Source organism: Neurospora tetraspora (genome assembly GCF_033439725.1).
Source record: "Neurospora tetraspora strain CBS 560.94 chromosome Unknown B0H65scaffold_2, whole genome shotgun sequence".
Lineage (NCBI taxonomy): Eukaryota > Fungi > Ascomycota > Sordariomycetes > Sordariales > Sordariaceae > Neurospora > Neurospora tetraspora.
The window spans coordinates 2,970,627-2,996,419 of record NW_026944384.1 but is presented as its reverse complement, the minus strand read 5'-3'; the positions used below and the strand labels follow the sequence as shown (position 1 = coordinate 2,996,419).

Here is a 25,793-nt window from a genome sequence, read left to right as displayed (position 1 = left end):
GGAAATGGATGCTCGGCAAGGAAGGAAGACTTCAGATGACGGGATGCCAGGGCAGGAACCTCTCAAGGGCCTTATCGCGGGAGAGGAAGGCGCTATGATGTTGCTTCAGGGGTCATGCATTGGGCTGCTTGGGGGTCCCCAGCGCTGTAACGGCGCCGATCTCGCTCCGTCCCATCTGCTTCCAGGAGCACCTGCCATGACAGACGGGATTGGGTATCTCTACGGCTAAGGCATCGATGTTCGTTGCTTCCCAACTCCAAAACATCATCCAACCAGAAAACAAATACAATGGCTTCCACTCCTTCCCAGATAAACTGCTTTCGAATCCTGACTGTTCACTTAGCTTTCAGGAAAGAACCGTCCTTGCACAGACCAGGTTGACTGTCGACTAAGGTCCCCCACGACTGACGCAAACGAGCACCTCGACTTCTTTGTTTACCCCATCGCACCAGGCACAACGAGACTTACAAGACACCAATTCCTCAACCAACGAGCCACCGAAACCATCACCAGTTTAGCCTTCGCTTTAGAGATGGCAGAGCCCTATAACACGCCGATGCCTGCAAGCACGCCAGTGCCAGCATCCACTCCGCGATCATCCTCCCCCGCGCCGCCCCTCCCTAGCCTTACCCCCAACGGTTCCATGACCACGATCCCCCTACGACTGCCACAACAAGACCCGTCCGACAAACGACGACCCATCGTCCTCCATATCGGCGATCCCATCAAGTACAACCCCGCAACATATGCAGAGTTCAGTCAAGCGTTCGAGGTTATCCGACCCAGTACCGCGGAGAGGGAACGAAGCGAGTTCAAGAAGGCACTACAAGAACGGCGATGGGGTGACTTCAGCGCCATCTTTCGACCATTCTGGGGTACTGGTGGCGAGATGGGCCGTTGGGACGCTGAGCTTATCGGCTTGCTGCCGACCTCGGTCAAGGTGTTTGCCAGCGCGGGTGCAGGCTTCGACTGGGCAGATACAAAACTCCTTGGGAAAAGAGGTGTGTGTGCCAAAATTACGACGATTCAATTCATGGCGAAGAATGAGTAGGAAGCTAAAGTGTAATATGCAGGTATAATTTATTGCAACTCTGGCCTCGCCGCCGCCGAAGCTGTGGCCGACTTTGCTGTAGCAATGGTTATCTCCACCTTCCGGCACCTCCCCTGGTGCATGGGCGCCGCGACACTCCCATACTTCCTCACGACGTCTTCTTCCCCGGACTCCACGACTGCATCCGTGGCAGCCGGCAAAACCTTCCAAACATGCCACTCGCTCGCAACAGCCGTCTCCCACAACCCCCGCAACCACGTCCTTGGCCTTATAGGCTTCGGTAACATCGGCCAGCAGATTGCTGCTAGATTCGGAAACGCATCCTTTGGGATGCGAATCGCATATTACGATGTGGTTCGCAAGCCTGCCTCCATGGAGTCATCACTTGGGGCTACATACTACCCCAATCTAGAGCTTTTGTTGGCTGCGTCCGACTGCGTAGTGCTCTGTACGCCTGCTTCAGCGGATGGCAAACCCCTGATCACCACAGATGCCCTGAAACAGGTCAAGAAGGGATTGAGGTTTGTGAACGTTGCACGGGGAAGTCTGGTCGATGAAGAAGCGCTGGCAGACGCGCTAGAGGACGGGAGGATCAGCGCTGCGGCATTGGATGTGCATTCTGAGGAGCCTAGGGTAAGCCAGAGGCTGGTCAAGATGGCATTTGGGGAACAGGACATTGTCGGGAGGAACGCTAAAGAGCAGGCAAAATCCATTTTCGACCACCCTGGAAGGGTTATGTTGACCTGCCATAATGCTGGGGGGACGGTCGAGACGCATATTGGGTTCGAGGAACTGAGCATGAGGAATATCATGGCGGTTCTGGGAGGGCACAAAGCCATAACTCCGGTCAACTTGCATTATATGAAGACTACGGAGTAAGAGGGGGCCAAGGGAGGGCTTTCTTTTCTTTCTTCCTTGGCTTGTCATCCTCCTTCACTGTTGCCCCCCGCATTTGGTCTCGGGAAAGGAAACACTGGCTTGTTCCGTTCCGAGCCTGGGAGTTTGGAGTTGATAAACCACAATGTAAGGCGGTATTCATGTTATTTTCCCTTGTTCTTTTCTTGCTGTTTTTTCTATTTCCTTTTCTTTTGCTCTTGGAGTCGTACTCCAGTTTCTTGTCCAATGAATTTCTCAGGTCACGAAACATTAACAGCGGGGCCAGCTACCGCGGCTAACCATAATGGTGATGGTTGTGTCAGCAATGGCATCCGTAATGGAATATCAGGAAGGAACACCTGACGTCTAGACGCTTGTGAGCGAGGATAAAGATTAGCTGCAAGCCCAGATTTTTTTGAGCACCAACTCGCTCAATAGCACATTGGGCCATTCTACCTAGTCACCCGCGATTGGGCACCAATGACTTGATGTGAGCAAATAGCACGTGGGCGCCCAGGTGGCTTGATAAGATAACCACAAGGCTGTGTGGCCATAACATCATGTCTCTCTTCCCCTCAGCTGAGTAGCTGAAATGGGGACCTGACCTGATTTCACCTCTTCCCAACTACACCCTCCGAGGCTGTGTCGCTTCCTTCTCGTTTGACGAACTGTCACATTCCAGCTTCAAACGACATCATCTTCACCACATAGCGCTCACGAACCATGCAACTTCTCAACGTCCACACCTTGCGCTTGACGACTTTCTACGATCAAGATGTCCCACGTTATGCTATTTTGTCACATACATGGGAAGACGAAGAGATTCTTTACGGAGATATTTGCGACCCAGAGAAGCCTTTTCCACAACACAAGAAAGGATTCTTCAAGGTCAAGCACAGCTGTGAGCAAGCTGCTTGCGACGAGTTTGACTGGATCTGGATCGACACCTGCTGTATCGACAAAAGCAGCAGCGCTGAGCTTTCAGAAGCCATTAACTCCATGTTTCGATGGTATAATGACTCTGCGGTCTGCTATGCCTACATTTCAGACGTCGTCAAGACAGATGCGCAGTCTGTACGCTTCGTTGACAGCCGCTGGTTTACAAGAGGATGGACACTACAAGAGTTGATTGCTCCGAAGAGGGTGGTGTTCTTTGATGCCAGGTGGGAAAGAATAGGCTGGAGACAGCATGAGTCACTGGCAAACGAAATAGCCGAAGCCACTGGAATACCTTCGGATCTTTTGGAAAGAAGGAACACACAGTTACCTGGCACTGACCTACGGGCCAAATTAGATCGGTACAGCGTTGCGCAAAGGTTCTCCTGGGCATCAAAAAGATCAACCAAGCGGGTCGAGGACGAGGCGTATTGCCTGCTTGGAATCTTTGGTGTCAACATGCCCTTACTCTACGGAGAGGGCCCCAAGGCTTTTTTTCGATTTCAACAAGAGATCTTGAGAACCACGGATGACCAGTCCATCCTCGCCTTTCAACATACCAGCAACAGCAACAACCTGCTTGCGGAGTCTCCAAGAGACTACACAGTCTCTGGCGGAATTGGGAGGCCCAGTTTCTTGAATGAAAATGATCCGGGATCTTCGGCAAATTCCATTTTAACGCCATCTGCAAAAGTGCTCAAAATGCGTCTATATCTTTGTCCTCCCCTGAGGCCTGACCTCAAAAGCCAGTATCTTGGTGTTCTGTCTTGTGTCCTCCACTTACATGGCGACACAAACCAGACAGTCTTTCCTGTCATGGATCTTGAACCTGTTCGTCATTCGACAAAACCTAACGAATTCTACCGTACTGCCAATCATCACTTGTCAATTGTCACGCCAGGATCGAGACACATAATGCGAAGATCTCCTGGTTCGCTATGGAGCACCGACAATGGCACTACCTCTGACTTTGACCTCGCGAAGGCCCAACTCACGAATGTTAGAATCTATTTTCACCATTCTGAGCCTTACAAACCTGAATCGAAGCCGTGGGCCATCACTCATCTCGGCATTGCGATGAATTACAGCAGAATAATCCCAGGTGTTAGACTCAATGTCGAAAGGGTACTGCGATATCATCGTGCTAGAGCATACCCACACGACCTGGAACCGATTCCCAACACAGGAGATCGTCAGTATTACGGGAAGCCCACATGGTGTGTAACCAGCTACCCTAAACGATTTGACTTGGCAAAGACAGAGCACATTTCACCACCCCACGGCCCCATAGCCTTCGACACCTATGGGGCGATGATATCGAGACTTAACACTCGAAATCCTGACGACTGGGATTCATCGCCTGACGACAGGAGCTACGACTGGGATTCGTGGTGTATTGTCCTTTGGGGCGCTACTTGGAAGCCTGATAACGCCTCAAAGAGCTCCTACTTGTGTCTGTTGCTGGACATTTCTAAAATTATTACCGTGGCAAAACGCAAGAGGTTGACAGACTTCACAGCTTTAATGGACTTGAGGCGTAACTACTATCTGGGATGGTTGGAAGACGCATCCCGAGAATATCTGGGTTTCCTCTGCGATGACTCCTTCACGCCCAAGGAACTCGGTGAGGCAGTCATTGGGACTGCTAGCCTTGAACACCCTGTAGTGTATCGCCGCTCGTGGGGAGAGTTTGTCTTTAAAGTTCTCGGTGAGCACTTTATGGGTCAACCATGCTTGGATGTGGCGTTCACTGTCAATGCATACGACGAAGATGTTGACTCGAAGCTTGACGAGCCTGACATACCTCAAGATCTCAAGTTGCACGAAGATATTCATGAGCTAGAAGGATCATTTCCGGATTGGTGGCACTCTACTAATGGAACTTGGAAGAGACGATTACAATGGATGAAGTGGAATATGATCTCGAGCAATGTGAAACACACCGAAGCAGAGCCCAGTTGGAAATACAGAGATATGACCTGATGTTGGTGGCGATGGGTAACCGGGTTAGTTACTTCAATTAATCTATAACTGTTGGGTTTCACTACCCAGGCAAGGGTGGGATTCTCATGTTTCATTCTGCTGGTACCTGTGCAGAGGTAGTGCCTCCTTTGAACCGGTGGTTGCTGTGGTGTTAGTTCATGGGAAACATACATTGGCCCAAACAAGCGGCATTTTATCACGGTCTGCCTCTTTTCTATTCCGGGGCATTAACCCTTCTTCGACCATCTTCCGTGGTTGCTGAGCATGTCTCTCTGAAAAGCCATATAGGGATGAGATGGTAACGCCCGGCTAGACGCTTTCCCGGGACAAGGCACAACTGTACACGGTCTTCGTACACTAAATGCTCCTAGGCTGCAGGAAATATACAGCCTACCCGACTTACAGTTCCTACCTGCTTGCATGTATGCATCCCAGATGCATGCATAAGCCACTGGGTAGGCAATATGTCCCAGTCTTACGATGGCTGTGGAGGATTTGCTCAGGAATGTTTGTGAATGAACGTCACGATCATCTGAATCTGCTGTAAGCCATGCTATACATCATAGAACGTCAGGCGACTAACGCATCAATTTCTTGTAGAATCGTTTCCCTACAACTATCGACAAGGCGGCTATCACCCATCGCGGGCTACTTCGGCTGGATCTCTTCCGTTTCATACTAACCTCAGCCATCCGACAGACTCTTTATCAACAGTAACCATTGAGTTCCGGCTTTCTCAGCCGCTACACAACGCCATGGATACAGATTCGCACACATCTGAAAGGTACGAGTATCCCTCAGTACCCTAGTGTATTCTCCTGATGATAAAGCAAGAGGTATTGACGCTTCTCACAGCCAGAGTCCATCCATGGACCATTCCGACTACCTACAAAACGAAGGACCGCGCAGCTTCCGGAGGCGCTTCACCGACATCAAACCTCCAAGCGCCCTCCGAATCGGCCCCATCAAACCGCTGTCACTCCAGCCCAAACGCTCAACCAGCTATCCACTCAGCAATCCCAGCTACAACAAGCCTTCTCAAGACAGCAGCAGCAACGACACAATCCAACCCCTCAACAGCCCGACCACCCTCCTCCCTCCAACCAGCACCACCACCACCGGCACCAACTCAACCACCTCCGACGACCCTCCCAACCCCAACCCCAGCACCAACATCCTCACCCGCGCCGACATAATCCAACACATCCAGCTCAAGAAATTTCTCGAGGCCTTCATCCGCCGACGTAAGAACCTGAAAACCGAACTAGAAGACCGGCTCCGCTTGCTCAAGCAAGAAGCCAAGAACAACCGACGGAGAAGACAGAACGTGTTTTTCTACCCGTCTGCAGCGTCCGCAGCGGCGAATAACGCAGCGAATAATGGCAATAACAGCAACATGAACGGAAACGGAATGCTGGACCTGCAGAAGGAGCAAAGGATCGATGGGTTGGTGGAGGAGAGGATTAGACTGGCGCATGAGACGTATGAGCAGCAGTTGAGTTTGTTGGTTAATGAGTTTGTGGTGGTGGGGTTGAGGGAGGAGGTTTTGAGGGTAATTTGAGGCAAAAAGGGTCGTGAGGGGTGGTGGACTAATGGTGGACAATGGGAGGCGATGGTGAAGCGGTCGCTTGCTATGGTTAACAATCTGCCATCAAGTGTTGGGGACTTGGCGGTGGTCCTACGGATGTGATTGTTTTGCTGTGGTCTTTCTTTTCATCGACTGGTGCTTTTGGTGATATTGGAGGATTGCACCTATCGACGGACATACGGCGTTGTTTGTATTTCTGATATTGTTGGGTGGTGAATATCTGCAAGTGAGCGAGCCTCATCACAAGATCATGATACACCTTCCTTTCTGGGTTGTACATCCCACTCTGTCTCTCAAGTCGTCAGCGTGGGCTGGGTGGATTGGGGAAGGTAATGGAAGCTGAGGTTGCATTGAAGATTATGTGAAGGAGCTCCCCCAAACGCTAGGTGATGCTGTTATCCGTTCATTGCTCCTTCCATCAAGTGTTTCTTCTCATTTTTTCATCCAGATCATCACTCTTTCCTTAGAACGGGGTCCATGGGTTCTGTGTCCGTTCGAGTAATGAGCTGCATTACGTGCCGCTCAACAAGTTATACGGCCCATTACCAATTCCTTTGTTATCCTCACGTCAAATTTCTGCTTCTGTCGAAACCAAAACGCATCGTTCTCTGGTTCTGGGTTGACGATCTACCGGCCTCACAGACGCCAAGATCGAGCGGTAGTTCAGCTTATCCGTCTCACCCCCAAAGGACCCTCAAAAGTCAGCATTTTAAACAACTTCTCCGGCGCTCTCTCGTCACCTGCGCTGCTTACAGATTTCCAGATTTTCGGGAATAAGCCCAACGGACGCTCACGTTGTTCCTCGGCGTTGCAAGCCCTCTTTATCGGACATGCGGCGCGAAGAATTGGAAGGATGGTCGTGACTACTTTCAATCAATGCAACCCGTCCTGTTTCCCAATCCTCCAATGTCTCACCTCACACCTTCTTTGGCCAGCCATGCCCGTCATCTATCTTCCGACAGTGCCTCAAACGGCAATGAGGAATGCGGGGCAATAGGTACCGCGAGTGTAAGCCAAGGAAAGCCACACGGTTGGACGCATCGTGTGTGCCTCTGTGCCTCCTGACCTCCCTGAGCACACCACTCATCCTTCTCGGTTTTCCCCACGGTATCTTGCCGAGCTTGACTTGTGCCAACCGCATGTGTTTCAACCTTCCAATCCCGGTAGGGCTTGCCAGTCGGATAACGTATGGGAGGGTGTACCTGCTTGTTTACTTGGATAATTGGATTGGAGTGTTGAGGCAACTTTCCAGTTTTCCACGCGATTGCACCGTTGGATGATGATTCAACTCTTACCAATTGATGGACAGGGGGAATGGATAGTGTCAGAACCACTCCATCACACCCTCGGTTCATTGGCGAGTATTCCTTCCACCAATATGCGAGCTTGAAGCATCACGCACCTGATGAGCTAGTCCACTTCTGAGGCTCCTTGGGGGAACCAACGACATCACCCCTTCCTGAACGGGTAGGGGATTCCCACAGAGTGTACCATCATGAGGTCCGGATTTCCTCCCACCCCTTTCCTCTATCACACAAGCAAGGTAACGACCTTTCCAAGGAAGGACGAGACGAGATCCACGATGGTTGCTTCCTCAGGCTTAAATACTTGGCAGTTCCGCCTTCCCGGACCACGGTCTCGAACTCCATCTTTGTGTCTCAAAACAGTCATTGAGTGACATCAACTCCCCTCCGCAACTCCCAGAGCAGACAGGCCACTGTCCTACCATTTGAGTTCCTTAACGTGTTACCACCTCGCTTCCTTCCCTTTCCCTGCATCAGGTCCACCAGGTCCCTCTTTCTCCAAACTCCCCTTACCCTATCTCCGTACACAGACACATGAACCATACCTTCGGGACATCTCCACAAACAACGACACTTGACGGTGACACTTGCCGATCACTTGTCCAATAATAACCGCAACATCACTCAAGATGGTCCAACTCATACAAACAACCCTCACCTTCCTCGCCCTACTCCTCTCCCTCTCGACTGCCGCCCCCGTCTCCACCACCTCGGCCTCCACCTCGGTCGCCTCCCGCTCCAGCAACGTCACCACAAGCTTCTCCGGCACCGGCCAGATCCGCACCCTCTGGGACGGAGCTAGCCACGACGACCTCGGCTGCCTCACGGCTGCCGGGCGCTGGACCACAGACGAGAACCTCTGCGGCACCTTCGTCGCCGTACGCAAGGACGGAGACTCGATAGGCGCCACGCAGTTCACTCTGACTAGCAAGGAGTCCGGGCCGTGCGAGATGTCAGGGACTACGTTTGTTTGTGAGAAGGGGAGGGGTGGGTATAGTTTTGGGGTAAGTTTGAATTCTTTCTTTTCTTGGTCACTTCCTGCTGTTTGGCGTCTGATGCCTGATGCCTGAAGGTTGTTGATTGGAGACTGGTGTGAAGTGGTGACAAATGTTCAAATTGACAAGGAACTGACGATTGTGGTACCGGTAGATCTGGCCCTTCCCGAACGGCGTTCCAGGAGTTGAGTGCCTGCGGTATGGACTGTATGGCTTGATGGCGAGCGTGCAGGGGGGACCGCCGGATGTGGATGCGAAGCCGATGGACTTGCGGTTTACTTCGTATGTCGAGAAGGGAAAGTACGTGTGGTTGACGTGGAGCCCGAAGCTTTGAGCAGGTACGGAGGTCGGGATCCCGGTGTTTGTGGTTGCTCGTGGTACATGCACATGGTGGGTTCAAGACATGATCTAGCCTATGTCGCTCTTGCACCTCACCTGATGAAAACAGTTGTCCAACAAACCCACTCTCTTCGAAATCGCAAGTGACTCAGCCATATAGGCAGGACAGGACCATCATCTCTATTTTTCCACCAGTCTGTGGCATGATCGTGGACCGAAATGGCCTCTGGGAAGGTGCACTGGGCTGACTGTCAGAGGAAGGTAAAGTCTGGTCGGCTTTGGGACTCTACTACTGCGTTTTCTTCCTCCAGTCAACCATTCGACTTCCTCAGGAATCTGCCTTCCTGGAACCCTTCATACCCGTGCTACATTCGCCGCCCAGACTTTCTCCTTTTGCAGTGTCAACCTGTGATCGCTTGCATTGCATTTATACTTTTGACCTTTCCCCGACCTTCTCTCAAACTATCACAACACATCGATAATCCGCATTCGGCAAACGTGAAATTTAGCTCTTCAGCCCGACCGCTCACTTTGGATACCGGCTTCCCAACCTCCAACATCAATCCAACATTGTGACGCTATTACCATCAGCCTATCAGCCTGTTTTGCCGGCCTCGCGATTCACTGCTCAAACAAAAACCAATCAGTCATGGACAGTATGGACTACTTTGGCCCAGATCACTGTGGGACTACTATTACCGAATGCTGACCGGTATATTTTGCAGATTTCGATTTGCCAAATTTTGCAGCCAGTGTTCCACTTGGCCAAAGGGCCTTGATTCACACCCATGAACTCATGACAATGAGTGACCGCGAGGCCAGAGAGAAATGGGAGAGGCTTGCTGAAGCCAGCGGCGTCGACTTGATTTTGGCCCACAAGCTCGCCATCACGCTAGTAATCTGTGGTGCTTTAGGCGGTGGTCCAGACTTATTGATCAGAGCTTTGGATCACATCAAGCAGGCCAAGTATTCGGACGATTTGGAGCGCGAAAAGGTCCTAAAGTTCGTTGAAGACACAGTCGTACCGAGCAATATGCCAAGTGATGATTCTCGCTTCTCTCTACTATCCTTACCTTTCAGCCATTCAGACGAGTTGCTCAAGATTCATGCCATCTTTGTACCCAACATGACTCTGGACAAGCTGATGCATTCTCCGTGCACTATCCAGCTGGCCCTTGACGACGAGATGCAGGCTTTTGCCAAAAAGAGATTCAACGACTACTGGAAATTCATTGCCAAGGGACCCTGGGCAAATGATATCGTCAGGGACCATATCTATGAGAAACATAGCGTTTACAGATATCCACTTCCGACTTTTTCGAACCACGGGGATGAGGAAGAGTTCGGGTCTGGTCCCTACAGCAGAAGCGATATTCAGAAATGGCTTGACTCTGAAGCCTTGCTGAACTTGAGGAGCCGCGCCATGCTGAACTTCTTCGCGAACCGCGCCATCCTGGACTCCAACAGCCGCGCCATGCCTCAGGACCAGTTACTCGACATGTTTGGATCTCTTTCCTTGAACACAGATGGTGATAATGGTGACAACGGGGGTTCCATGGATGCGTCCTGAATCATTGTAAGCCACTCAAGATCCCGAGAGCCTGACATGAGATCCACAACGTAAACTGACTTGTCAGGGCTTAGGATTCCAACGCAGGGTAGTGGGAAGCAGCTGGTTAGTCCGAGATACATACACACGCACATCACATCCAAGTTTTCACACAGGCAACCCGACTGCTTGAGCCAGAGAAGCACGGCAATTCAACTAGCAGTTAAAATGAGACCAACCAAGCGTGACTTTTCAGTTTGAAGGAGGATCATTGCTTCTTGAATACGCATCGGTTATGGGCGGACACTCGCACAGAGGAGTCGAGCCTGGGAGGATAGCGAAGGTCGAATTAACGTGATAGTTGGTTACGTTTATCAAAGAGGTTCAGTTGATTTGTCTTCATTGTATTCTAGGATAGCATCATTGTTGTATATCCACAGGATAATCGTTATCAGCTGATTGAAATGGTGACCTGAATACAGTGACGTTGCGACCATAGAGGAGGAAGAGAGGCTGTTTCTGTTAGTGCTAGCGGGTGTTAGTGCTAGTGGCTCCACCAAGTTCCCTCCCAGATTCGCCCTTTCCAGTCAGGCCACTTGCCGACGAGCTAACAGTCGCCCTAGATCTGCTAACACAACGCGCTGAAGACGCCGAGATGGGCAAACTGGATTTGCTGCCCAAATGCCATGGTCCTGGCTTGGACTGGAACCACTCTCGACCACAGCATCAACACAGGGCTCGAACTGCCCTCAAGGGGACAATTTAAACTTTCCCATGTACGTCTCGATGATCAGGTTGGAGGAATGAAAGTTTGTATTCACAAAATTCACCTCAATTTCCACGCCAAATTCGCTTACACCCTTCCAGGCTTCGGCTTAACAGCCCCATGGGGAAAATACTCTCTTACCGTCTCCTTGTGGTCCGCCTGCCGCTCTCAAATTCTAGTGGTAAACTGCAAGGTTTCGGGGTTTGTAAGTTTGGTACCCCCTGGCGTACGAACTTTCACGATACAGCGGCACTACAAGGGACGATAGCGGTGAGGATATCAGTAAAAGACAGTGGTGACCGTGAAAGTAACGGTAGCAATAACAGTGACAGTGACAGAAGGTAAGGGCCGACGGGAGTGCATACAGCACACATCGTGTTGCCTTTACCTCATTGAATGCAAAAAAAAAAAAAAAAAATTGAGTATGATGGCGCTGTTGCATCACGTCATCTCGTTGAATCGTTACGGCGGCTCTGCTCTTAGACAGTGAGATAGTGAGACAGTCGATCAGATGACATCCAATGTTACACTGCCTTTACTGAAGGAGACCGGACGTTCCCGTTACGCAGAACCTTAACTCAGATACCAATGTGTTGTGTGAACGACAGCTGGGGGGTATTATATCTCTGGGTGGTCCATGTACCTACCTACTTAGTGAACCAGGCTTTGTTAACTGTTTGCCGATCTAGTATGACATCAAAAGATGAAGTTGTTGTTAGTTGAATCCAATATCTCTGCAAAGCTCCACCAGAGAGAGATGCGCGATTCGGACTTCTCGGTTGGGGGTAAAACCGCGAGCAAATGCGCAGAAATGCGCGGACAGTAATGCTGAAAGCCTATTGGATTTAAATGCTATTGACTTCTGTCTGTCCGTTGCCCTCCATGGTTCCATACCTCACGCTTTTTGGTCGCAGTCTTGCTCAAAACACATCCCCTTGGGGGGCTCCTCAAAGGCAAGCCTCCAAGAGAGCCATGAGACTCTGTTTAGGTAGCTGACCAGAGGACTGCAATACCAGTATCGTCGCCAGTACCGTATTCGAGCGATCTCGCTGTCGTACTGCTCTATTCTCTGTCGCCAAAGCTGTCACCAAGGCCCAGAGATTAGGTAACTGGGAGCAAACCATGTTAGCGTTGGTGAGCCTAGGATTCGAGAGGGAAAAGGTTTGATGACGCATGGACCAAGAAGCTCGGCCACACTCACATTACTCTCCATCAACCTCTTCAGCCCCGGGACGGCACTCTTGCCAGTCCGCTCGTCCTTCGCCGACCTAGCCAACCCACCGATGCTCGCATGAAGCGTACTGTGAACACCCCTCGCCTCACTTATCAGCATACCCTCCGACATCCTAAGGATCTCATCGAATAGCGGTCGTTGTTCCCGGGCACCCCACTCTTGAGCGGCCGAGAAAACGTCGGCAAACAGCTTGGGAAGACGCCGATTACGGCTGAGCCTCTGCTCGACCGCGAGCGAGGAAGAGTCCCCGAACTTGGCTTTGTAGTAGAGAGTGGCGAGGGAGTCGAAGCTGTCGAAGCCTGCTGTTTCGACCCGTTCCATAACGCTTTCCATGCGTTCGTCCAGCGTAGGTCGTTTGGTGGGCAGTGAAGCTGGTTGTGTAGGAGCTTTGTGGTTGACTTCTGCGGATGCAGTACAGGTGGTACGGTTGGAAGTCCTTGTCTTTTTCATCTCGGGCAGGTCCTGGGCAACAGAAGGTGAGAGAGCTACCTGGCCTGGGTTGGGCGTTGCTGGTGGCTGGATTTTCCAGTTCAAGATATTGCTTTCATCTTCTTCTGTGAATCCCACAGTCATTGTATCATGTCCGTCGATAGAAAATAGCAACGGGTCAACATTAGGGCTATCGTGAACCACTGGAACCACCGATTAGTTGACTGCACCATAGAGAATGGGCCTTTCGTGAACTTACAGAATGAATCGCCGCCATGCACAGAGACACCAAGGGCATAGTTGTTAGCTTGGCCATCAGCTACACGATGCTGAGTGTCGAAAGGCTGCATTTGGAGGCGTAAATATTCATGTACAACAGCCGAAGTGTATCCGCTATCCGTGATGTTCGATTGCCCTACAGTAAAGACTCCCGGTGGTTGCGTCGTTAATGGCGTTGTAACGGGCGACAGGTCAAATAGTTGACTGGCATCGGTATGGAAAGCGTGCGGGCTGTGATAGTTGTGCAAATGGATGTCATCAAACACCACCAGTTCTTCGTTAGCCCTCGGAGATGGGCTGTTGTCTGTGGTATATGCTGGAGTCGGAAGCTGTACAGACGGGCTCCTGTTCGTGTCCTCACCATCGCCAACACCAGGAGCATCACCATCCGTAGATGTTCCCTTGTTTCTCTCATGATATTCGAGTTTTTGCTGTAGTTCCCCTAGGCGTGCCTTCATACGGTGACCTTCGGTTACGGATTAGTGACTGCTACTGACAGGATATGGGCGCAAGACTTACGGTATGTCCTCTGTGCAACGCGGTTCTGAATGCGCTTCTTTTCTTTTCGGTCCTTCACCTTAGTCCAGTCATCCTCCACGGAAAGCTTGGTTTCAGTGAGGTCGGGCAAGGAGTAAGGATGAGCGGAAGGCTTCGATGAAGACATGATTCGATATGAGCTTCTGTCTGTTGCCTGGGTTGGCAACTAATCCAAGACAGGTCTCGCAACTGTTGAGGGATGTTGTAAGTGCGAAAGTGTAAGGTTTTGAATAATTGCTTTTCATCAGCCCTACGGGGAAAGTCAAGCAGAAATACTGTGCTTTCGCAGTCTTGGGAAGACCCTGTGATCCCCCGGAGTTAAGTACCTGATCCGGAAGGCATCGCGGTGTACCTTCAACCCAGCGAGGTTTGTGAGCCCGCATCATCTCACGCCAAGGTAACGAGAATCGCGGTGTAGCTCGAAACGGAAGTATCTAAAGTGTAGAAGATAGGTGGGGGTCCATAAGGCCGTGTGGCATCGAAACCTCTCCATTCAGCACGGGGGGCGGTTGTGTAGCGGCACTGAGTAAGTGCCCTGAGCACGTAGGCAACGAAACATAGTACGTTCAGGGCGCGAAACCCATGTTCCAACGGCAATGTCACCACTGAGTGACGGCCTGTTGTGAGTCAATAGCGTGCCCGTGCTGTAGACTCCAGACAGAGATGGAACCTTGAATGCAATGAAGCTATTCACAGTCTCGAAACAGCCACAGAACGATTCAAGCCCCATGGCCCGAAGGGAATCAGTACTTTTCCAAAAAGTATCACGAAGGTGGAAATTCAGAGAGAAGCTCAGGTGAATAACAAAATCCACGAATATGGGCTGCAGCGTTAATCCCCCTCATCCGTCGAGTGACTTGATTGCATGCGACTGACAAAAGATCTCGACATTGCAAAATGACCAAACGTCAAAAAAAGGTCACCAGATGTATGGAGTTGTCAGATTCAAGGGTGGTTTTAGCGCTCCAGCTACCTGATATTGCCTGATTTCTGGGTATATCTGGGTTACCCTAGCACCCCCTGTACTTTCTGAGCGAGTTAGTTATATATACTCTTTAATTAATTAATTCTGTACCGTCACATTTAATAGGAGTAAACGCCGGGCAACGTGATTGGCGTGCTCAACGAGAAACCCTGCGCTTGCGTGGGAGACTTGGGGAGACCATCTCGATGCAGTGATGCCGGATTGCGGATGCTGCAGTTCGGTTCCTTTACCCAAAGAATGCAAGGTGGGAGTTGTGTGAGGTGTCGCAAAGAGAAGATTCCGAGCGGCGGCTAGTGCCAGCCTTACAAGTAAAAAGCTTGGCCGCGTACGCGATTCTGATCCATTTCTGGTATGATCTGATGATGATGCAAAGACTTTGTTCACCCTCTTATTCAAGTCGGATTTATCCCCACCAGATGTGATTGGACGTACAACGTGGGGATAAATCCGACTTGAGTGAGTCTTTGCGGTACAAGAAGACGCACTTCTGTTGGAAATGTGGGCGAAAGCCATGGCATAATTGCCTAATGTTTGCTCGTCAAACGCAAGATGTCGGGCTTCAAGATGGGAAGGATGGCCGAGGGGTAACAAAGTCCATGCGTAACGACACTAATGACAAGCAAGTCTATGATGGTGACATTGATGGTGATGACTGCGACGTTTCTCCACGCGCCTGAAACCGTCTTCTTTCAAAGTAAAGGTGGTAATAGTGGTGAGAGGTTGCGAGTCGGTAGATGCAGTTGAGATGACAATGCGTTCGAGATGCGCTTGATATTGGGGCTTCGTTTCGAGTGCCTTCTTGGGGCAGCAAGCCGAGTCAAGACAGACCAACACAATGTTGTGGCACCCATAAATGGCGAAACATCACTGCAGCGTAGCGACATGAGGCTCGAAATGAACGTGGCGACCTCGTACGTTGTGTTGCATCAGTTGCCGGTGTGGGACTGAGGGCCGTCAATGGCAGTGTTGCTGCGAGCCTTCCACCAAGCGAGAAGATATTTGTACCAAAGATAGGTCTCTAGGATACCCATGGTGATGAAGAAGATCATGATGTACTTGTTCCATTTGTTGCTGATTCCAAGGTGCGCGAAGCTGAAGGCGGAGTAGGGGATCTTTGGCTTGGGTTCCGAATCTTGTGCCGGACTTGCGCGTGCCGCTTGGAAGGAAAAGAGTCGAGAAGCATTCCGCGTTGTTGGCGTCGTTGTCCTCGTTGCTGCCGCACGGAAGAAGAGTGGTCGTTGGCAAACCGTAGAAACCGGTAGACGAGCGGAAAGGGCTCGCGATGTAGGGCGCATAGTGACGACCGTAAGCAAGGTCCAAAATCACTCCGATATGATGACGATCGCGGAAGAAGGTCCGGACGTCTTGATTCCTAGGATTCTGGCAGAGAAAGATGGAGGAGGAGAATTGAAGTCGAAAGGAAGAAAGTGAGATGAACGGCGGTCGGCCTGCAGATTTCTCCGTTCGTCCCATGCGCCTTCCTAAGCGGCCCGAACCGTTGCAATGTGGTCCATGACAGTGTATTTTGAATACGTAACACTGTACAGAGGCCAGCAAGGTTCTCGCCCCGAAGGTCCCTGAACTTCAGCACTCAACCCGGATTACCGTTTTGGAAGCTCAGGGCGTTAACGCATTTTCGGGATATCGCAGTGTGCGGCAGAAATTACCGGTTCTAGCGAATAGCGATTACATATAGTGCCTTAGGGTTTGGGTTTTTGAAGAGGTTCAAGCGTATCTGTAATGCTGAATGTGCTTTCCCGAAAACGAACGCCCCGAGTTTGTACGGTAGGGATGAAGCTCAGGTCAACCCCCTCCCCCCCCACGGAGGCACATTCCGGTTGTTCGCCTCTCTGAGCTTATCGCAACCCCGCAGTTGACAGATGTACGCATGTAGAGCAGGAAAAACAGCACCTTGGCAGGAGAGAGAAGGTGCAGTGTTTCGTTTCTCCTCGTTGACTTGAACTTTGTTCCCATTCCAATTCTGCCCCTCGGAAATATCACAAATCAGCCTCTTGCTTGATTCGCTTACGAAATGGCACCTTCATATACAAGTCCCATTCTCGCTCCGCAGCCGGCCGCCACCAAGGCCGCCGGGAGCTTCGTCCCCCATCCAACTCAGGCTACGGCACCCCGTTCCGAACCGGACGGACCAGAGGAGCTGGAGTGCCAGCTCCAGGAACTCAGCATGGGCCCCAACCCTCTGAAGGGTATCCCAACATTCGCCACCGATCGAGAACACCGTGAGCACATCCTCGTGCACATGGCAGCTGTGTTCCGCAATTGGGCACGCATGGGATACACCGAGGGTATCTCCGGGCACATCAGCGTCCGCGACCCAGAGCATCCCGATTGCATCTGGATGAACCCGATCGGGAAGCATTTCGGGCTGATGAATGCCAGCGATATGGTTTGCTTGGAGATTGATACCGGGAAAATCGTTGGAGGGAATCGGGTATGCTGAGACAAGTCGTTTGCGAGTTTGCCTTATCGATGTCTAACGTCTTCGCCAGACCCGCCCCGTAAACGCACCCGGCTACCACATCCACTCGCAAATCCACAAAGCCCGCCCAGACGTCCACGCCATCTGTCACGCCCACACCATCGCCGGCCGCGCCTGGTCCGCCTTCGGCAAGCCTCTTGACATGCTGCACCAAGACATCTGTGATCTGTATAACTCCATCGCCGTTGACTCTACTTACGGCGGCATCGTCACCGCCGCCGAGGAGGGACAGCGCATTGCCTCCGTTTTGGGCAAACATTCCAAGGCTGCCATCTTGTTGAATCACGGGCTGTTGACTGTTGGATCAACGGTCGACGAGGCTAGTTTTCTCTTTGGACTGCTCGATAGAAGCTGTGAGATTCAGCTTCGCGTGGAGGCTGCTTGTGCGGGGAACCCGGAGCTGAAGAAGAAATTTGTACCGGACGAGATGGCCTTGTTCAACTTCCGCATGGCGGGGGAGAAGAATTGGCTTTATGCGGAGGCGCAGCCGGATATTGAGTATGAGATTGAAATGGCGGGCGAGAAGATCAAGCAAGGGGTGGGGAAGATGAAGGTTGATCGGAAGTGAAGAGATTGACTGTATCGAAGGTGGATGTGGCGGCTGGTTGCAACCTAGGTTCCGGACCCAGTCAGTCCCTGGGCGTGTTATGGCTTTACACCGATGATTTTCGATATGGATTATTCCACTAAATTCAGGCTCATGCGAAGTAGGTGAACATGAGCTCGAGTGTTCGAAAGCTTGTTGAATATCCGGACATTTTGTGCGGAGCTGATGAGCATGTGCTGCTACCTAACTAACAGTTGCGCGTGCAAAAGCAGCGCCATGGAGTTAGTGTCCCATCACTAATACCACCCACATTAGTTTCAGGGAGTCGCTGTTTCCCAGGAGTTACTTGAATCTGGAAAAGAAATTTGACTGATAAACAAGAATGATTGCACTACTAATCAAATTCCAACCCATCGCCTCTTTGGACCGATCTCTCTTTCCCGTTTTCCCCAAGCAGACGTCGGAGAGAAAAGAAGCAGGAACGACCACCTCACTTATTCGAGCAACGACGAACTGTCTGAAATGAGTGCATGGCTTTCATGAAGGAGAAATAGCAACAGCAAATTCATCGTGAATCATCTTCCATCACTTACCTAGACAGTGATTTTGCTTCAACCCTTGCGTGGTGATCCGTCATCGGCGCTAGGCCCATAGGACCTGACGAGAGACTCGACAGTAAGCCATTAGACTTCGGCTGCCAACACCTTCGGGATGTCCGTACTATTCAGTTGTGGACCATTTGGAGGTTCAACGAAGCGTGATGCTCAGCAGGATGTCAATTCATGATCCAAGCATATTTGTCTAACTCATGAACTACCGATTCGATTCGTAAGGAAAGTAGCATTCGCCTAGATATCGATTTAATGGTCGAGTCCTCTTCGTCGCATGCAAGACAAGTTCCGTCCTCCGTACACGGCCCCGACATACTCGTTTCTGACTTTACCCTTGACTGACTTACTACTCTCGGACAGGGACAGTGCAGAGACAAGGAGTAACGTTGCATGTATCGTAATACATCAAACGAAGTGCGAAAGAAGTAAAGAGGGTCAGGGGCATGACCACATGAGAGTGTAAGTCTGAGCAATCCGATCCGGCACGTGGTTAAGGCCCATCCAATACCGTATGATGAGGCTATTGTCAGGTACTCTGAGTAGACCGGGGATAGCTTCGCTTTCCTGTCTGCTTTGAGTGCCGCCCGCTCTGAAAATCTTTCCACGGCTCGACAACGTGCTCAGACACTCAGAAAATGATTCATATGGCGCCATTACCAGGGGTAGACTTGCACAGTAAGGCTGCAAGCCTTTTTGAAGACTCCAACTCATGCCGTACGATAGTGTTCATGAGGTGAACAGCATCGTCAGATCCGTCACAGTAATCCGTAGAGAGATAGAGGTGTTCCGGTCTCCGGTTGTCGCTCATGTGAAGAGTTTTGTCGACCAAGCCGTGAAGACATCAAGAAGTCGGCGCTGTACAGATATCTACCCCATCACGCTGCTTTAATCTTTCAAGAAAGGCTGGCATTGATCTCCATCTTCCTCCTCGGGCAATATACCATTCCATACCTCACAATGTTAACCTCAACAGTCATGAAGCAGCTCCCCCGAGCCAGCACCAGATCCCTCCGCCGCCCCATCCAAGCCGCCAGCACCCGCCTCCAACCCCATCGACTCTACCATGAAACCCCCAACTCCCGAGCCTCTGTCGAAACCGCTCGATCCCTCAACCCAACCGACCCCCTCACCAACCTCCCTCCAACCTGGTCACCTGCACCCACCATCACCGGCAACCGTCCCCAGCTAGACATAACCAAACAAGTCTTCAAACCCTCCTACTACCAGGCCGTCGCCGAAATCATGAAGCTCCGCTCCAAATACATCACCAACCGCTCCGTCTTCATCGAAGGCTCCGACATGGCCTCCCTCCTCCTTGGCCTCGGTGCTACCCGCGCCGACTTGGATGCCCTCCAGCGTGTCTCCGACAACCTCTACTCCGACCCGACCTTACCCTTCCGGCGCTCACGCAACGGCCGTTTCTGCTTCGACTTCTCAACATCCTCGGTCCGACGGCTCGAGTTCCAACCGTTCGCGTTGTCGGTAGAAGAGGACTTCAAGCGGCATGATTCGGGCCAGATCCGGGTGTTCGACGAAGTCCAAGACGAGCTGCAGCTTAACACGGCCTTTCAGGCTTTGCTCGTCTTCAAGGGGATGATCTGCCACGGGGTCGCAACCGCGCAGCGGCCGCGGCTGGATTATTATAGTGACAAGTGGGTGTGCACGCTCTTCAACTTACGCACCGTCACCACCCCTTCCATCCTCGGCGAGCCGGCGCTCGAGGGCGTGCATACCGATGGGGTGGATCACACCATGACTACGTACCTGGGCTCCGAAAATATGGACCTGGCGGCGAACAGCGCGGTGACGTTCATGCATGACATGAATGAGGAGACGGGAGCCAAGTATACCGAGATCAAACCCCAGAACTTGAGGAGCAGGGTGCAGCATAGGCACTTTTTGGATACCCTGTTGTTGGTGGATACGGAGAATAAACACTCGCTGAGCCCGGTGTTGCCGGTTGATGGGACGAAGGAGGCGATGAGGGATATGCTGATTTTCTTTACGAGACGGCCGGTGAAGAAGGACGGTGGGGGGCATATTTCGGAGAGCATTGATTCGTTTAGGCCGCATGGGGAGTTGCCGATGGAGGTGCCGCTTTTTTTGCCTGGTAAGATTTATGGGAAGGGGCAGTAGGGTGGTTCGTTCATGGGAGGTTCGATAGATGGGGAGGATGTCGTTGATTCGGGGGGGAAAAGATTGGATTTGACCGGATTTCAGTTGAAGAGGGTTCGCATGTTCTTTCTGTTACTAGGGCGTGTGGATGTTAGTACATCTAGTGAGTTAGATAGACTATAGTTGTCTCATTAGCTAAGTTGTTCACGGTGTCTATCATGCGGCAGATGCTTTTCATGTGAAGAACGTCAGCATTTACATAAGTTGAAACGATGATGATTGAAAATGGGGTATCATAGTCTATCTTAACTCACTCGCGCAACACCGGCACAGCTCTCTCGCACTTGCTCTCCATTACCCACGACCTCATTTGTTCCATTTCGTCTCCAACTTGCCGAGTGCCTCCCACAACCCGCTTCCTCCCTTGTCTTGTAGTATCCCCTTGGCGTGCCTTGGGATCTTGCTGAGGACGAAATCGGAAACGGTGGTCCTGTCCCTATCGTCCGGCCGCCCAATGCCTATCGATACGCGCGCCCACTTGGCGTCCGGCATGGGTGGCAGACTGGCCAGCACACTCTTGATGCCGTTGTGGCCTCTATGGCTGGCCTTCCACTGCCGAACCTTGACGACGCCCAACTCTTCCTCCAAGTCGTCGTGGACCAGCACCAGCCCAACCTCTTCCGGGCTCAGTCCCTGGTCGACCAGATAATCCTTGTACGCCCGGGCGAGCCATGGCCCGGTGATATTCATGAGCGTAGGACTCTGGAGCAGAGTGTACTTTGGTCCGGCGGAAGCACGAACGGCTTTCTTTCCGTAGCGGTCCGAGGTGAACGATGGCTGTCCGAGTTCTTCAGGAAGCTTTTTCTGGAATGATTCGAGCACCAGATGGCCGGCTGAGTGAAATGTGTCGCGGTACTCTCCCGGGTTGCCGAGACTGACGACGAGAAAACGTCTGAGAGATGCCATGTTTTCGTCGTAATTTTCGGGGTTTGAGGCTGTGTCTGAGGGTTGCTGTCGAATGGTTTTCTTCTGGGCCATTTCACCGTCTTAGTGCCGCGCTTGGTAATTGATTTTTTTGTATCAATTGGTGATGCCAGTTGGCTGTTTAGGTAGAAACAGATTTTTGTTCTGGCCAAGTGTATGGGGAAGATTGATATTTCCAAGACAAGCTCAGGGGTACAAAGGACAATGAATGAGAGACAGAAACTCAGACCGGGACCTACGCCTTTTTACTCTCTTTGATGAGAGGCTTTACATACAGTGAACCTACGCCGGGATGAGTCAACGGTAAAGATGACCTGCCGCAATGCCCGGTATCACGGCTTCAGCACTGCCCGTTCTTAGCAGCTATGTGCCTCGATCAGCTGCTGTGATGAACCTGGTGTGAATTGATGATCCGATGTTTAGTGACCCAGGCCTCCGGGACGGACAAGGAGATCGGAGACCGCGCCGATGGAGATCATTCTGGGGAAAATGGAAGCCGTCGAACTTCGTCTCGCACCTGTCGCGGTCTGCCAGCGGCCCGATGGAATTTTGTAAGCCAAGACTTATGTGGCTTGGCAAGTCGACCCCGCTGACGTCGTCCAGATTTGTGCCCAATCACATTCCAAAGAATGTGTCTTCCTGGCAGGCAGCGGCAAGCACAGCCACATCCAACGTCGTCACCCCTTTCGTTCGTCCATGTCCAGGCACATCGCAACTGGCAAGGATCCCGCAACAACTGCTCTCCAAGCTTGCCAAACATCGCCAGTCCGCCGTAAACATCAACACCGACATCGACTTATTCTCCGAGCCACTTATCCGGCCAAGATACGAATCTACTTATAATATCCTAATCTTATCGAGCGACGAATCAATCTGCGACGAATCATCAACCAGACGATCACCTTCCGAATAATTGCGGCGATTGAACGAAGCTATCAATCAGTCGATCCCCCACATATACACACACGAGTCACCGACGTCAGACACCAAGCGACGAGAGTAAATCGGCCATCATGTCGTGGGCCGGTACGCACAAATCCCGCCATAGCCTATACCCCCTAATGCGACAATGCTAACGGGTACCGCCTCTTCCGTTTTTTGTTTACAGGCTTCAAGAAGAATGTCAACCGGGCAACGACCCAGGTGATGATGAAGACGGGTCATGTCGAGAAGACCAACGATCGCGATTATGAGGTTGAGGAGAGGTATGGTCATTCTCGGTTTAGATACGACACCGAAAGGAGGAAGAATTTGGGCTAAGTGTCTTTCACATGCAGACGCTTCAAGACTATGGAGGCGGCATCCCTACGACTACAAAAAGAGGCCAAGGGCTATCTTGATTCACTACGAGGTATGACAGATCCCTCCCCATCGGTTTTCCAAACGGGACATGTGAACTAACAGGACCTTTCCGGAAAAAAGCAATGACGGCCTCACAAATGCGCATCGCCGAGACCATCGACGCCTTCTACGGTGATGCTGGTGCCAAAGACGGAGTCAGCCGGAGTTACAAGCAAGCAGTGGAAGACCTGGACGCCGAAACGATCAAGGCCTTGGACGGACCATATCGAACAACAGTCCTAGAACCGATTTCCAGATTCTGCGCTTATTTTCCCGACGTTAACGAATGTATGTCTCGGCCCTCTCCACCTCTTCATCTCTCTTGCAATCAATTGCCCTCCCCCTCCCGAAACACCTTACACCCCTTTTCTGTCCCGACACCGCCCCCCACTCTTTGTGCATAAGCTGACCGCCAAAAACCAAAAACAGGCATCAAGAAGCGCGGTCACAAACTCCTCGATTACGACGCCCTCCGCGCCAAAGTGAAGAAACTCGTCGAGAAGCCCGACAAGGACGTGACCAAGCTCCCGCGGGCCGAGAAGGAGATGGAGATGGCCAAGGGAGCCTACGAGCAGCTCAACGAGCAATTGTGCACCGAGCTACCGCAGCTTATCGACCTCCGCGTGCCTTACCTCGACCCGTCGTTCGAGGCCCTTGTCAAGATTCAGCTCCGATTCTGCGCCGAAGCATACAGCCGCATGGCCCAAGTACAGCAGTACCTCGATCCAGACACGCGGGAGCAGTATGCTCAGGGTCAGCTAGATACCAGGGTCGAGCAGGTGTTGCAGGAGATCAGGGAACTCAGTATCAGTGGAACTGTTTAAATAACAGGGCGCGGTGCGAACGCGAAAAGGGACAGGACGACATGATATTATGTGTCGTGCGGATTGGTTCGAGTGTAATAGGTTGGGATTGGGGGATTGGGGGGAATTGTGGAAAAGAGGGAGGACCATCACCATCAACTACTCATGACGACATATACCTCGTTACTCTTTTTCTTTCTTTTTTTCTTCGTTATTGCTTAATACGGCGTACTTGGTATGAGGGATATTGGTTTAGACCTTGTTTACTACGGATGAGAGAAGACAGAAAGGTTACAGGCATCACACAACTTTTATGGAACATTGCGTTGCTTCAACAGTCATGCTGTGTCTCGGATCGTTCACGACAGTCCAAATTTTATGCGGTTCCTGAGCGTTAGATTTTGTCACACTGAGCGAGAGTCTTGATTACCAGAGCAGTTCTTCATGCGATGTACACGAGAACATTTACGATACGAACCGTCAAGGGATTCAGCCGCGAGACCCGAGTCATGGTAAGAGCGGTGTAAGTCCCATTCGTTGCTAGTTCTGTCGATCCGGTTCGCTCGGTAGGTACCTCTAGCTCGGTGGATGGCCCGCTCTGTAGAATAAACGAACGGTGAAAGACAGAAGAGATGAACGGTAATGACGGAGTGTGCAGCGAACGTAAACACCTCGAGGTTTTGAAACGAGGTCCGTGACCGGCACACCTAACTTTACCGATACGGGGGACACGGTCGCCTCGTATGCATCCGAATTTACCAGATACCGGGTCCGGGGTCCGGGGTCCGAGTCCGAGTCTGGTAGTCCGGGGTGTCTGGGTCTGCCCCTGGGAGCTAGTGGTCCAAATCTGTAACATCCCTAACTGGGCATGCGGCTCTCTCCGCAACGCGTCATGCAATGGAAGGTTGGAAAGAAAGCTTGCAAGGCCTGGTGATCTGCAGAAATTCCCTTGAAGTCTGAAACGGAAGGGGCCCGGTGTTGTGGGCTGTGCTCGAGGGATCGATGGACGTGAATAGTTGACTGTATACAAAGGGGGAATGAATAAGTACTGGAAACGAACGTAGTCGAAAGGGAAGAAGGAGAGAAGTGTTTATGAGGAAAGAGGTAAATCCCCTGGGGATCATCAAAATATCAGCATGAAGTTTTACCGTATCTTCATCGAGGATTAAGCGCTCAAACAGTCATCCCTAGACGCGCGCGTTTGCTGTGGAAGAAGGCGATATGACGGTCGACATGACCGAGCCAGTGTCGGGTGTCTGTACACTACCGTCTTCCGCTTCTCTTTCTTCATCTGCCGTGTGTGGTCGTCCGTTGGTAAATAAATGGATGGATCATCATGCCCATCTGCCATGCGCCGCGCCCCTTATATTTTAACCCCTGAGCGGCCGCGATTGGCGACCCGATCTTAGGGCTGAAACAACCTCAAAGAGAGGTCTCCACCAACTAAACTCTACAGGGGTTTATTTGGCCTGCTCTTTTGCTGGAAAGGTTGAAAAACTGCCGCCCAGCCTATGGTTTTGGAGTTGAAATTATCGCGAGTCTTTCCAATGACAGTTCAATGGCGTAGGTGTAATCCGATAAGTGCAAGTCTTTGGAGGCGGGTTTGGCTTCTCGGTCGTGTTCCACAACATTGACATACATACCCGCCGGCGCGAGAAGAGAGAATTGTGTAAAATGGAGTAGACTCTCTTGCAACCGATTACCAAACAGTGGCTTCTAGCATCAAGTCCAGATGTTTCTGGCGTGTCTTGGCGATGGCGATTGACGAATGCTGGTGTCGGCCCGTAATCCCCAATGTTCTCCTCAACAGAATTTGTTCCTTTCAGGCTATACCGTTTTCCTCGGGCCAGTGTGGTGGGTGGCTTGCATTGCTGGCGGCTGGACATCGTGATGGTGTTGGTCTTTTCAATCTGGCTCTCTGGCAAAAGCAAAGGGGTTTGTTGTTGGCGCCGCGGTTCCTGTTATCCGAATGCCTGCATGCATGCATGAATGTGCACTTGCTGAATCGGAATCGGGTGGCCACTACAGCGGATGAGCTGGC

The 25,793-nt window shown here is 51.5% G+C and overlaps 10 protein-coding genes across 10 annotated transcripts; 7 read left to right on the top strand and 3 right to left on the bottom strand.

Annotated features, from left to right (window-relative positions):
- Positions 1 to 400: 400 nt before the first annotated feature.
- Positions 401 to 2,290, top strand: B0H65DRAFT_108127 (D-isomer specific 2-hydroxyacid dehydrogenase). Its single transcript, XM_062820527.1, has 2 exons — positions 401 to 1,001; positions 1,074 to 2,290. The coding sequence occupies exons 1-2, from the start codon at positions 533 to 535 to the stop codon at positions 1,928 to 1,930; spliced, it is 1,326 nt and encodes a 441-aa protein (XP_062684397.1). The 5' UTR covers positions 401 to 532; the 3' UTR covers positions 1,931 to 2,290.
- Positions 2,291 to 2,650: 360 nt separating this feature from the next.
- On the top strand, positions 2,651 to 3,763 carry B0H65DRAFT_387514 (heterokaryon incompatibility protein-domain-containing protein; the record flags this gene model as incomplete). Its single annotated transcript, XM_062823719.1, has 1 exon — positions 2,651 to 3,763. A coding segment is annotated over one exon (1,113 nt), but the record flags the coding sequence as incomplete, so codon positions are not given.
- A 1,575-nt stretch (positions 3,764 to 5,338) lies between these two features.
- Positions 5,339 to 6,445, top strand: B0H65DRAFT_108114 (uncharacterized protein). Its single transcript, XM_062820526.1, has 2 exons — positions 5,339 to 5,389; positions 5,447 to 6,445. The coding sequence occupies exon 2, from the start codon at positions 5,715 to 5,717 to the stop codon at positions 6,405 to 6,407; it is 693 nt and encodes a 230-aa protein (XP_062684395.1). The 5' UTR covers positions 5,339 to 5,389; positions 5,447 to 5,714; the 3' UTR covers positions 6,408 to 6,445.
- Positions 6,446 to 8,367: 1,922 nt separating this feature from the next.
- B0H65DRAFT_506566 (uncharacterized protein) lies at positions 8,368 to 10,642 on the top strand (the record flags this gene model as incomplete). The annotated part of the gene is made up of 3 exons (XM_062828068.1): positions 8,368 to 8,742; positions 8,888 to 9,033; positions 9,826 to 10,642. 3 exons carry the CDS (start codon positions 8,368 to 8,370, stop codon positions 10,640 to 10,642), a joined length of 1,338 nt encoding a protein of 445 aa, XP_062684394.1.
- Positions 10,643 to 12,216: 1,574 nt separating this feature from the next.
- B0H65DRAFT_108080 (uncharacterized protein) lies at positions 12,217 to 14,176 on the bottom strand. The gene is made up of 4 exons (XM_062820525.1): positions 13,849 to 14,176; positions 13,310 to 13,795; positions 12,589 to 13,253; positions 12,217 to 12,496 (listed from the first exon to the last, which is right to left on the bottom strand). Exons 1-4 carry the CDS (start codon positions 13,991 to 13,993, stop codon positions 12,335 to 12,337), a joined length of 1,458 nt encoding a protein of 485 aa, XP_062684393.1. The 5' UTR covers positions 13,994 to 14,176; the 3' UTR covers positions 12,217 to 12,334.
- Positions 14,177 to 15,280: 1,104 nt separating this feature from the next.
- Positions 15,281 to 16,292, bottom strand: B0H65DRAFT_456893 (uncharacterized protein). Its single transcript, XM_062826325.1, has one exon. The coding sequence runs from the start codon at positions 16,144 to 16,146 to the stop codon at positions 15,778 to 15,780; it is 369 nt and encodes a 122-aa protein (XP_062684392.1). The 5' UTR covers positions 16,147 to 16,292; the 3' UTR covers positions 15,281 to 15,777.
- A 423-nt stretch (positions 16,293 to 16,715) lies between these two features.
- On the top strand, positions 16,716 to 18,080 carry B0H65DRAFT_108064 (class II aldolase/adducin N-terminal). The gene is made up of 2 exons (XM_062820524.1): positions 16,716 to 17,303; positions 17,362 to 18,080. The coding sequence occupies exons 1-2, from the start codon at positions 16,884 to 16,886 to the stop codon at positions 17,917 to 17,919; spliced, it is 978 nt and encodes a 325-aa protein (XP_062684391.1). The 5' UTR covers positions 16,716 to 16,883; the 3' UTR covers positions 17,920 to 18,080.
- Positions 18,081 to 19,219: 1,139 nt separating this feature from the next.
- B0H65DRAFT_107982 (2OG-Fe dioxygenase-domain-containing protein) lies at positions 19,220 to 20,894 on the top strand. Its single transcript, XM_062820521.1, has one exon. The coding sequence runs from the start codon at positions 19,467 to 19,469 to the stop codon at positions 20,643 to 20,645; it is 1,179 nt and encodes a 392-aa protein (XP_062684390.1). The 5' UTR covers positions 19,220 to 19,466; the 3' UTR covers positions 20,646 to 20,894.
- A 1-nt stretch (position 20,895) lies between these two features.
- Positions 20,896 to 21,869, bottom strand: B0H65DRAFT_107992 (peptidyl-tRNA hydrolase). The gene has a single exon (XM_062820523.1). The coding sequence runs from the start codon at positions 21,660 to 21,662 to the stop codon at positions 20,991 to 20,993; it is 672 nt and encodes a 223-aa protein (XP_062684389.1). The 5' UTR covers positions 21,663 to 21,869; the 3' UTR covers positions 20,896 to 20,990.
- A 667-nt stretch (positions 21,870 to 22,536) lies between these two features.
- Positions 22,537 to 23,984, top strand: B0H65DRAFT_107985 (BAR domain-containing protein). The gene is made up of 5 exons (XM_062820522.1): positions 22,537 to 22,634; positions 22,717 to 22,813; positions 22,886 to 22,959; positions 23,031 to 23,237; positions 23,379 to 23,984. Exons 1-5 carry the CDS (start codon positions 22,622 to 22,624, stop codon positions 23,771 to 23,773), a joined length of 786 nt encoding a protein of 261 aa, XP_062684388.1. The 5' UTR covers positions 22,537 to 22,621; the 3' UTR covers positions 23,774 to 23,984.
- The last annotated feature ends 1,809 nt before the right edge of the window (positions 23,985 to 25,793 follow it).

Coding starts and splice junctions, on each gene's coding strand:
- B0H65DRAFT_107982 (XM_062820521.1), top strand. CDS start 19,467: ATGTTAACCTCAACAGTCATGAAGCAGCTCCCCCGAGCCAGCACCAGA.
- B0H65DRAFT_107985 (XM_062820522.1), top strand. Junction 22,814..22,885: donor GATTATGAGGTTGAGGAGAG/GTATGGTCATTC, acceptor TTTCACATGCAG/ACGCTTCAAGACTATGGAGG. Junction 22,960..23,030: donor CTATCTTGATTCACTACGAG/GTATGACAGATC, acceptor TCCGGAAAAAAG/CAATGACGGCCTCACAAATG.
- B0H65DRAFT_107992 (XM_062820523.1), bottom strand. CDS start 21,662: ATGGCCCAGAAGAAAACCATTCGACAGCAACCCTCAGACACAGCCTCA.
- B0H65DRAFT_108114 (XM_062820526.1), top strand. CDS start 5,715: ATGGACCATTCCGACTACCTACAAAACGAAGGACCGCGCAGCTTCCGG.
- B0H65DRAFT_108127 (XM_062820527.1), top strand. CDS start 533: ATGGCAGAGCCCTATAACACGCCGATGCCTGCAAGCACGCCAGTGCCA. Junction 1,002..1,073: donor AAAACTCCTTGGGAAAAGAG/GTGTGTGTGCCA, acceptor TGTAATATGCAG/GTATAATTTATTGCAACTCT.
- B0H65DRAFT_108064 (XM_062820524.1), top strand. CDS start 16,884: ATGGCACCTTCATATACAAGTCCCATTCTCGCTCCGCAGCCGGCCGCC. Junction 17,304..17,361: donor AAATCGTTGGAGGGAATCGG/GTATGCTGAGAC, acceptor CGTCTTCGCCAG/ACCCGCCCCGTAAACGCACC.
- B0H65DRAFT_108080 (XM_062820525.1), bottom strand. CDS start 13,993: ATGTCTTCATCGAAGCCTTCCGCTCATCCTTACTCCTTGCCCGACCTC. Junction 13,254..13,309: donor GCATGGCGGCGATTCATTCT/GTAAGTTCACGA, acceptor CGGTGGTTCCAG/TGGTTCACGATAGCCCTAAT. Junction 12,497..12,588: donor AGAGGTTGATGGAGAGTAAT/GTGAGTGTGGCC, acceptor GTTTGCTCCCAG/TTACCTAATCTCTGGGCCTT.
- B0H65DRAFT_456893 (XM_062826325.1), bottom strand. CDS start 16,146: ATGCGCCCTACATCGCGAGCCCTTTCCGCTCGTCTACCGGTTTCTACG.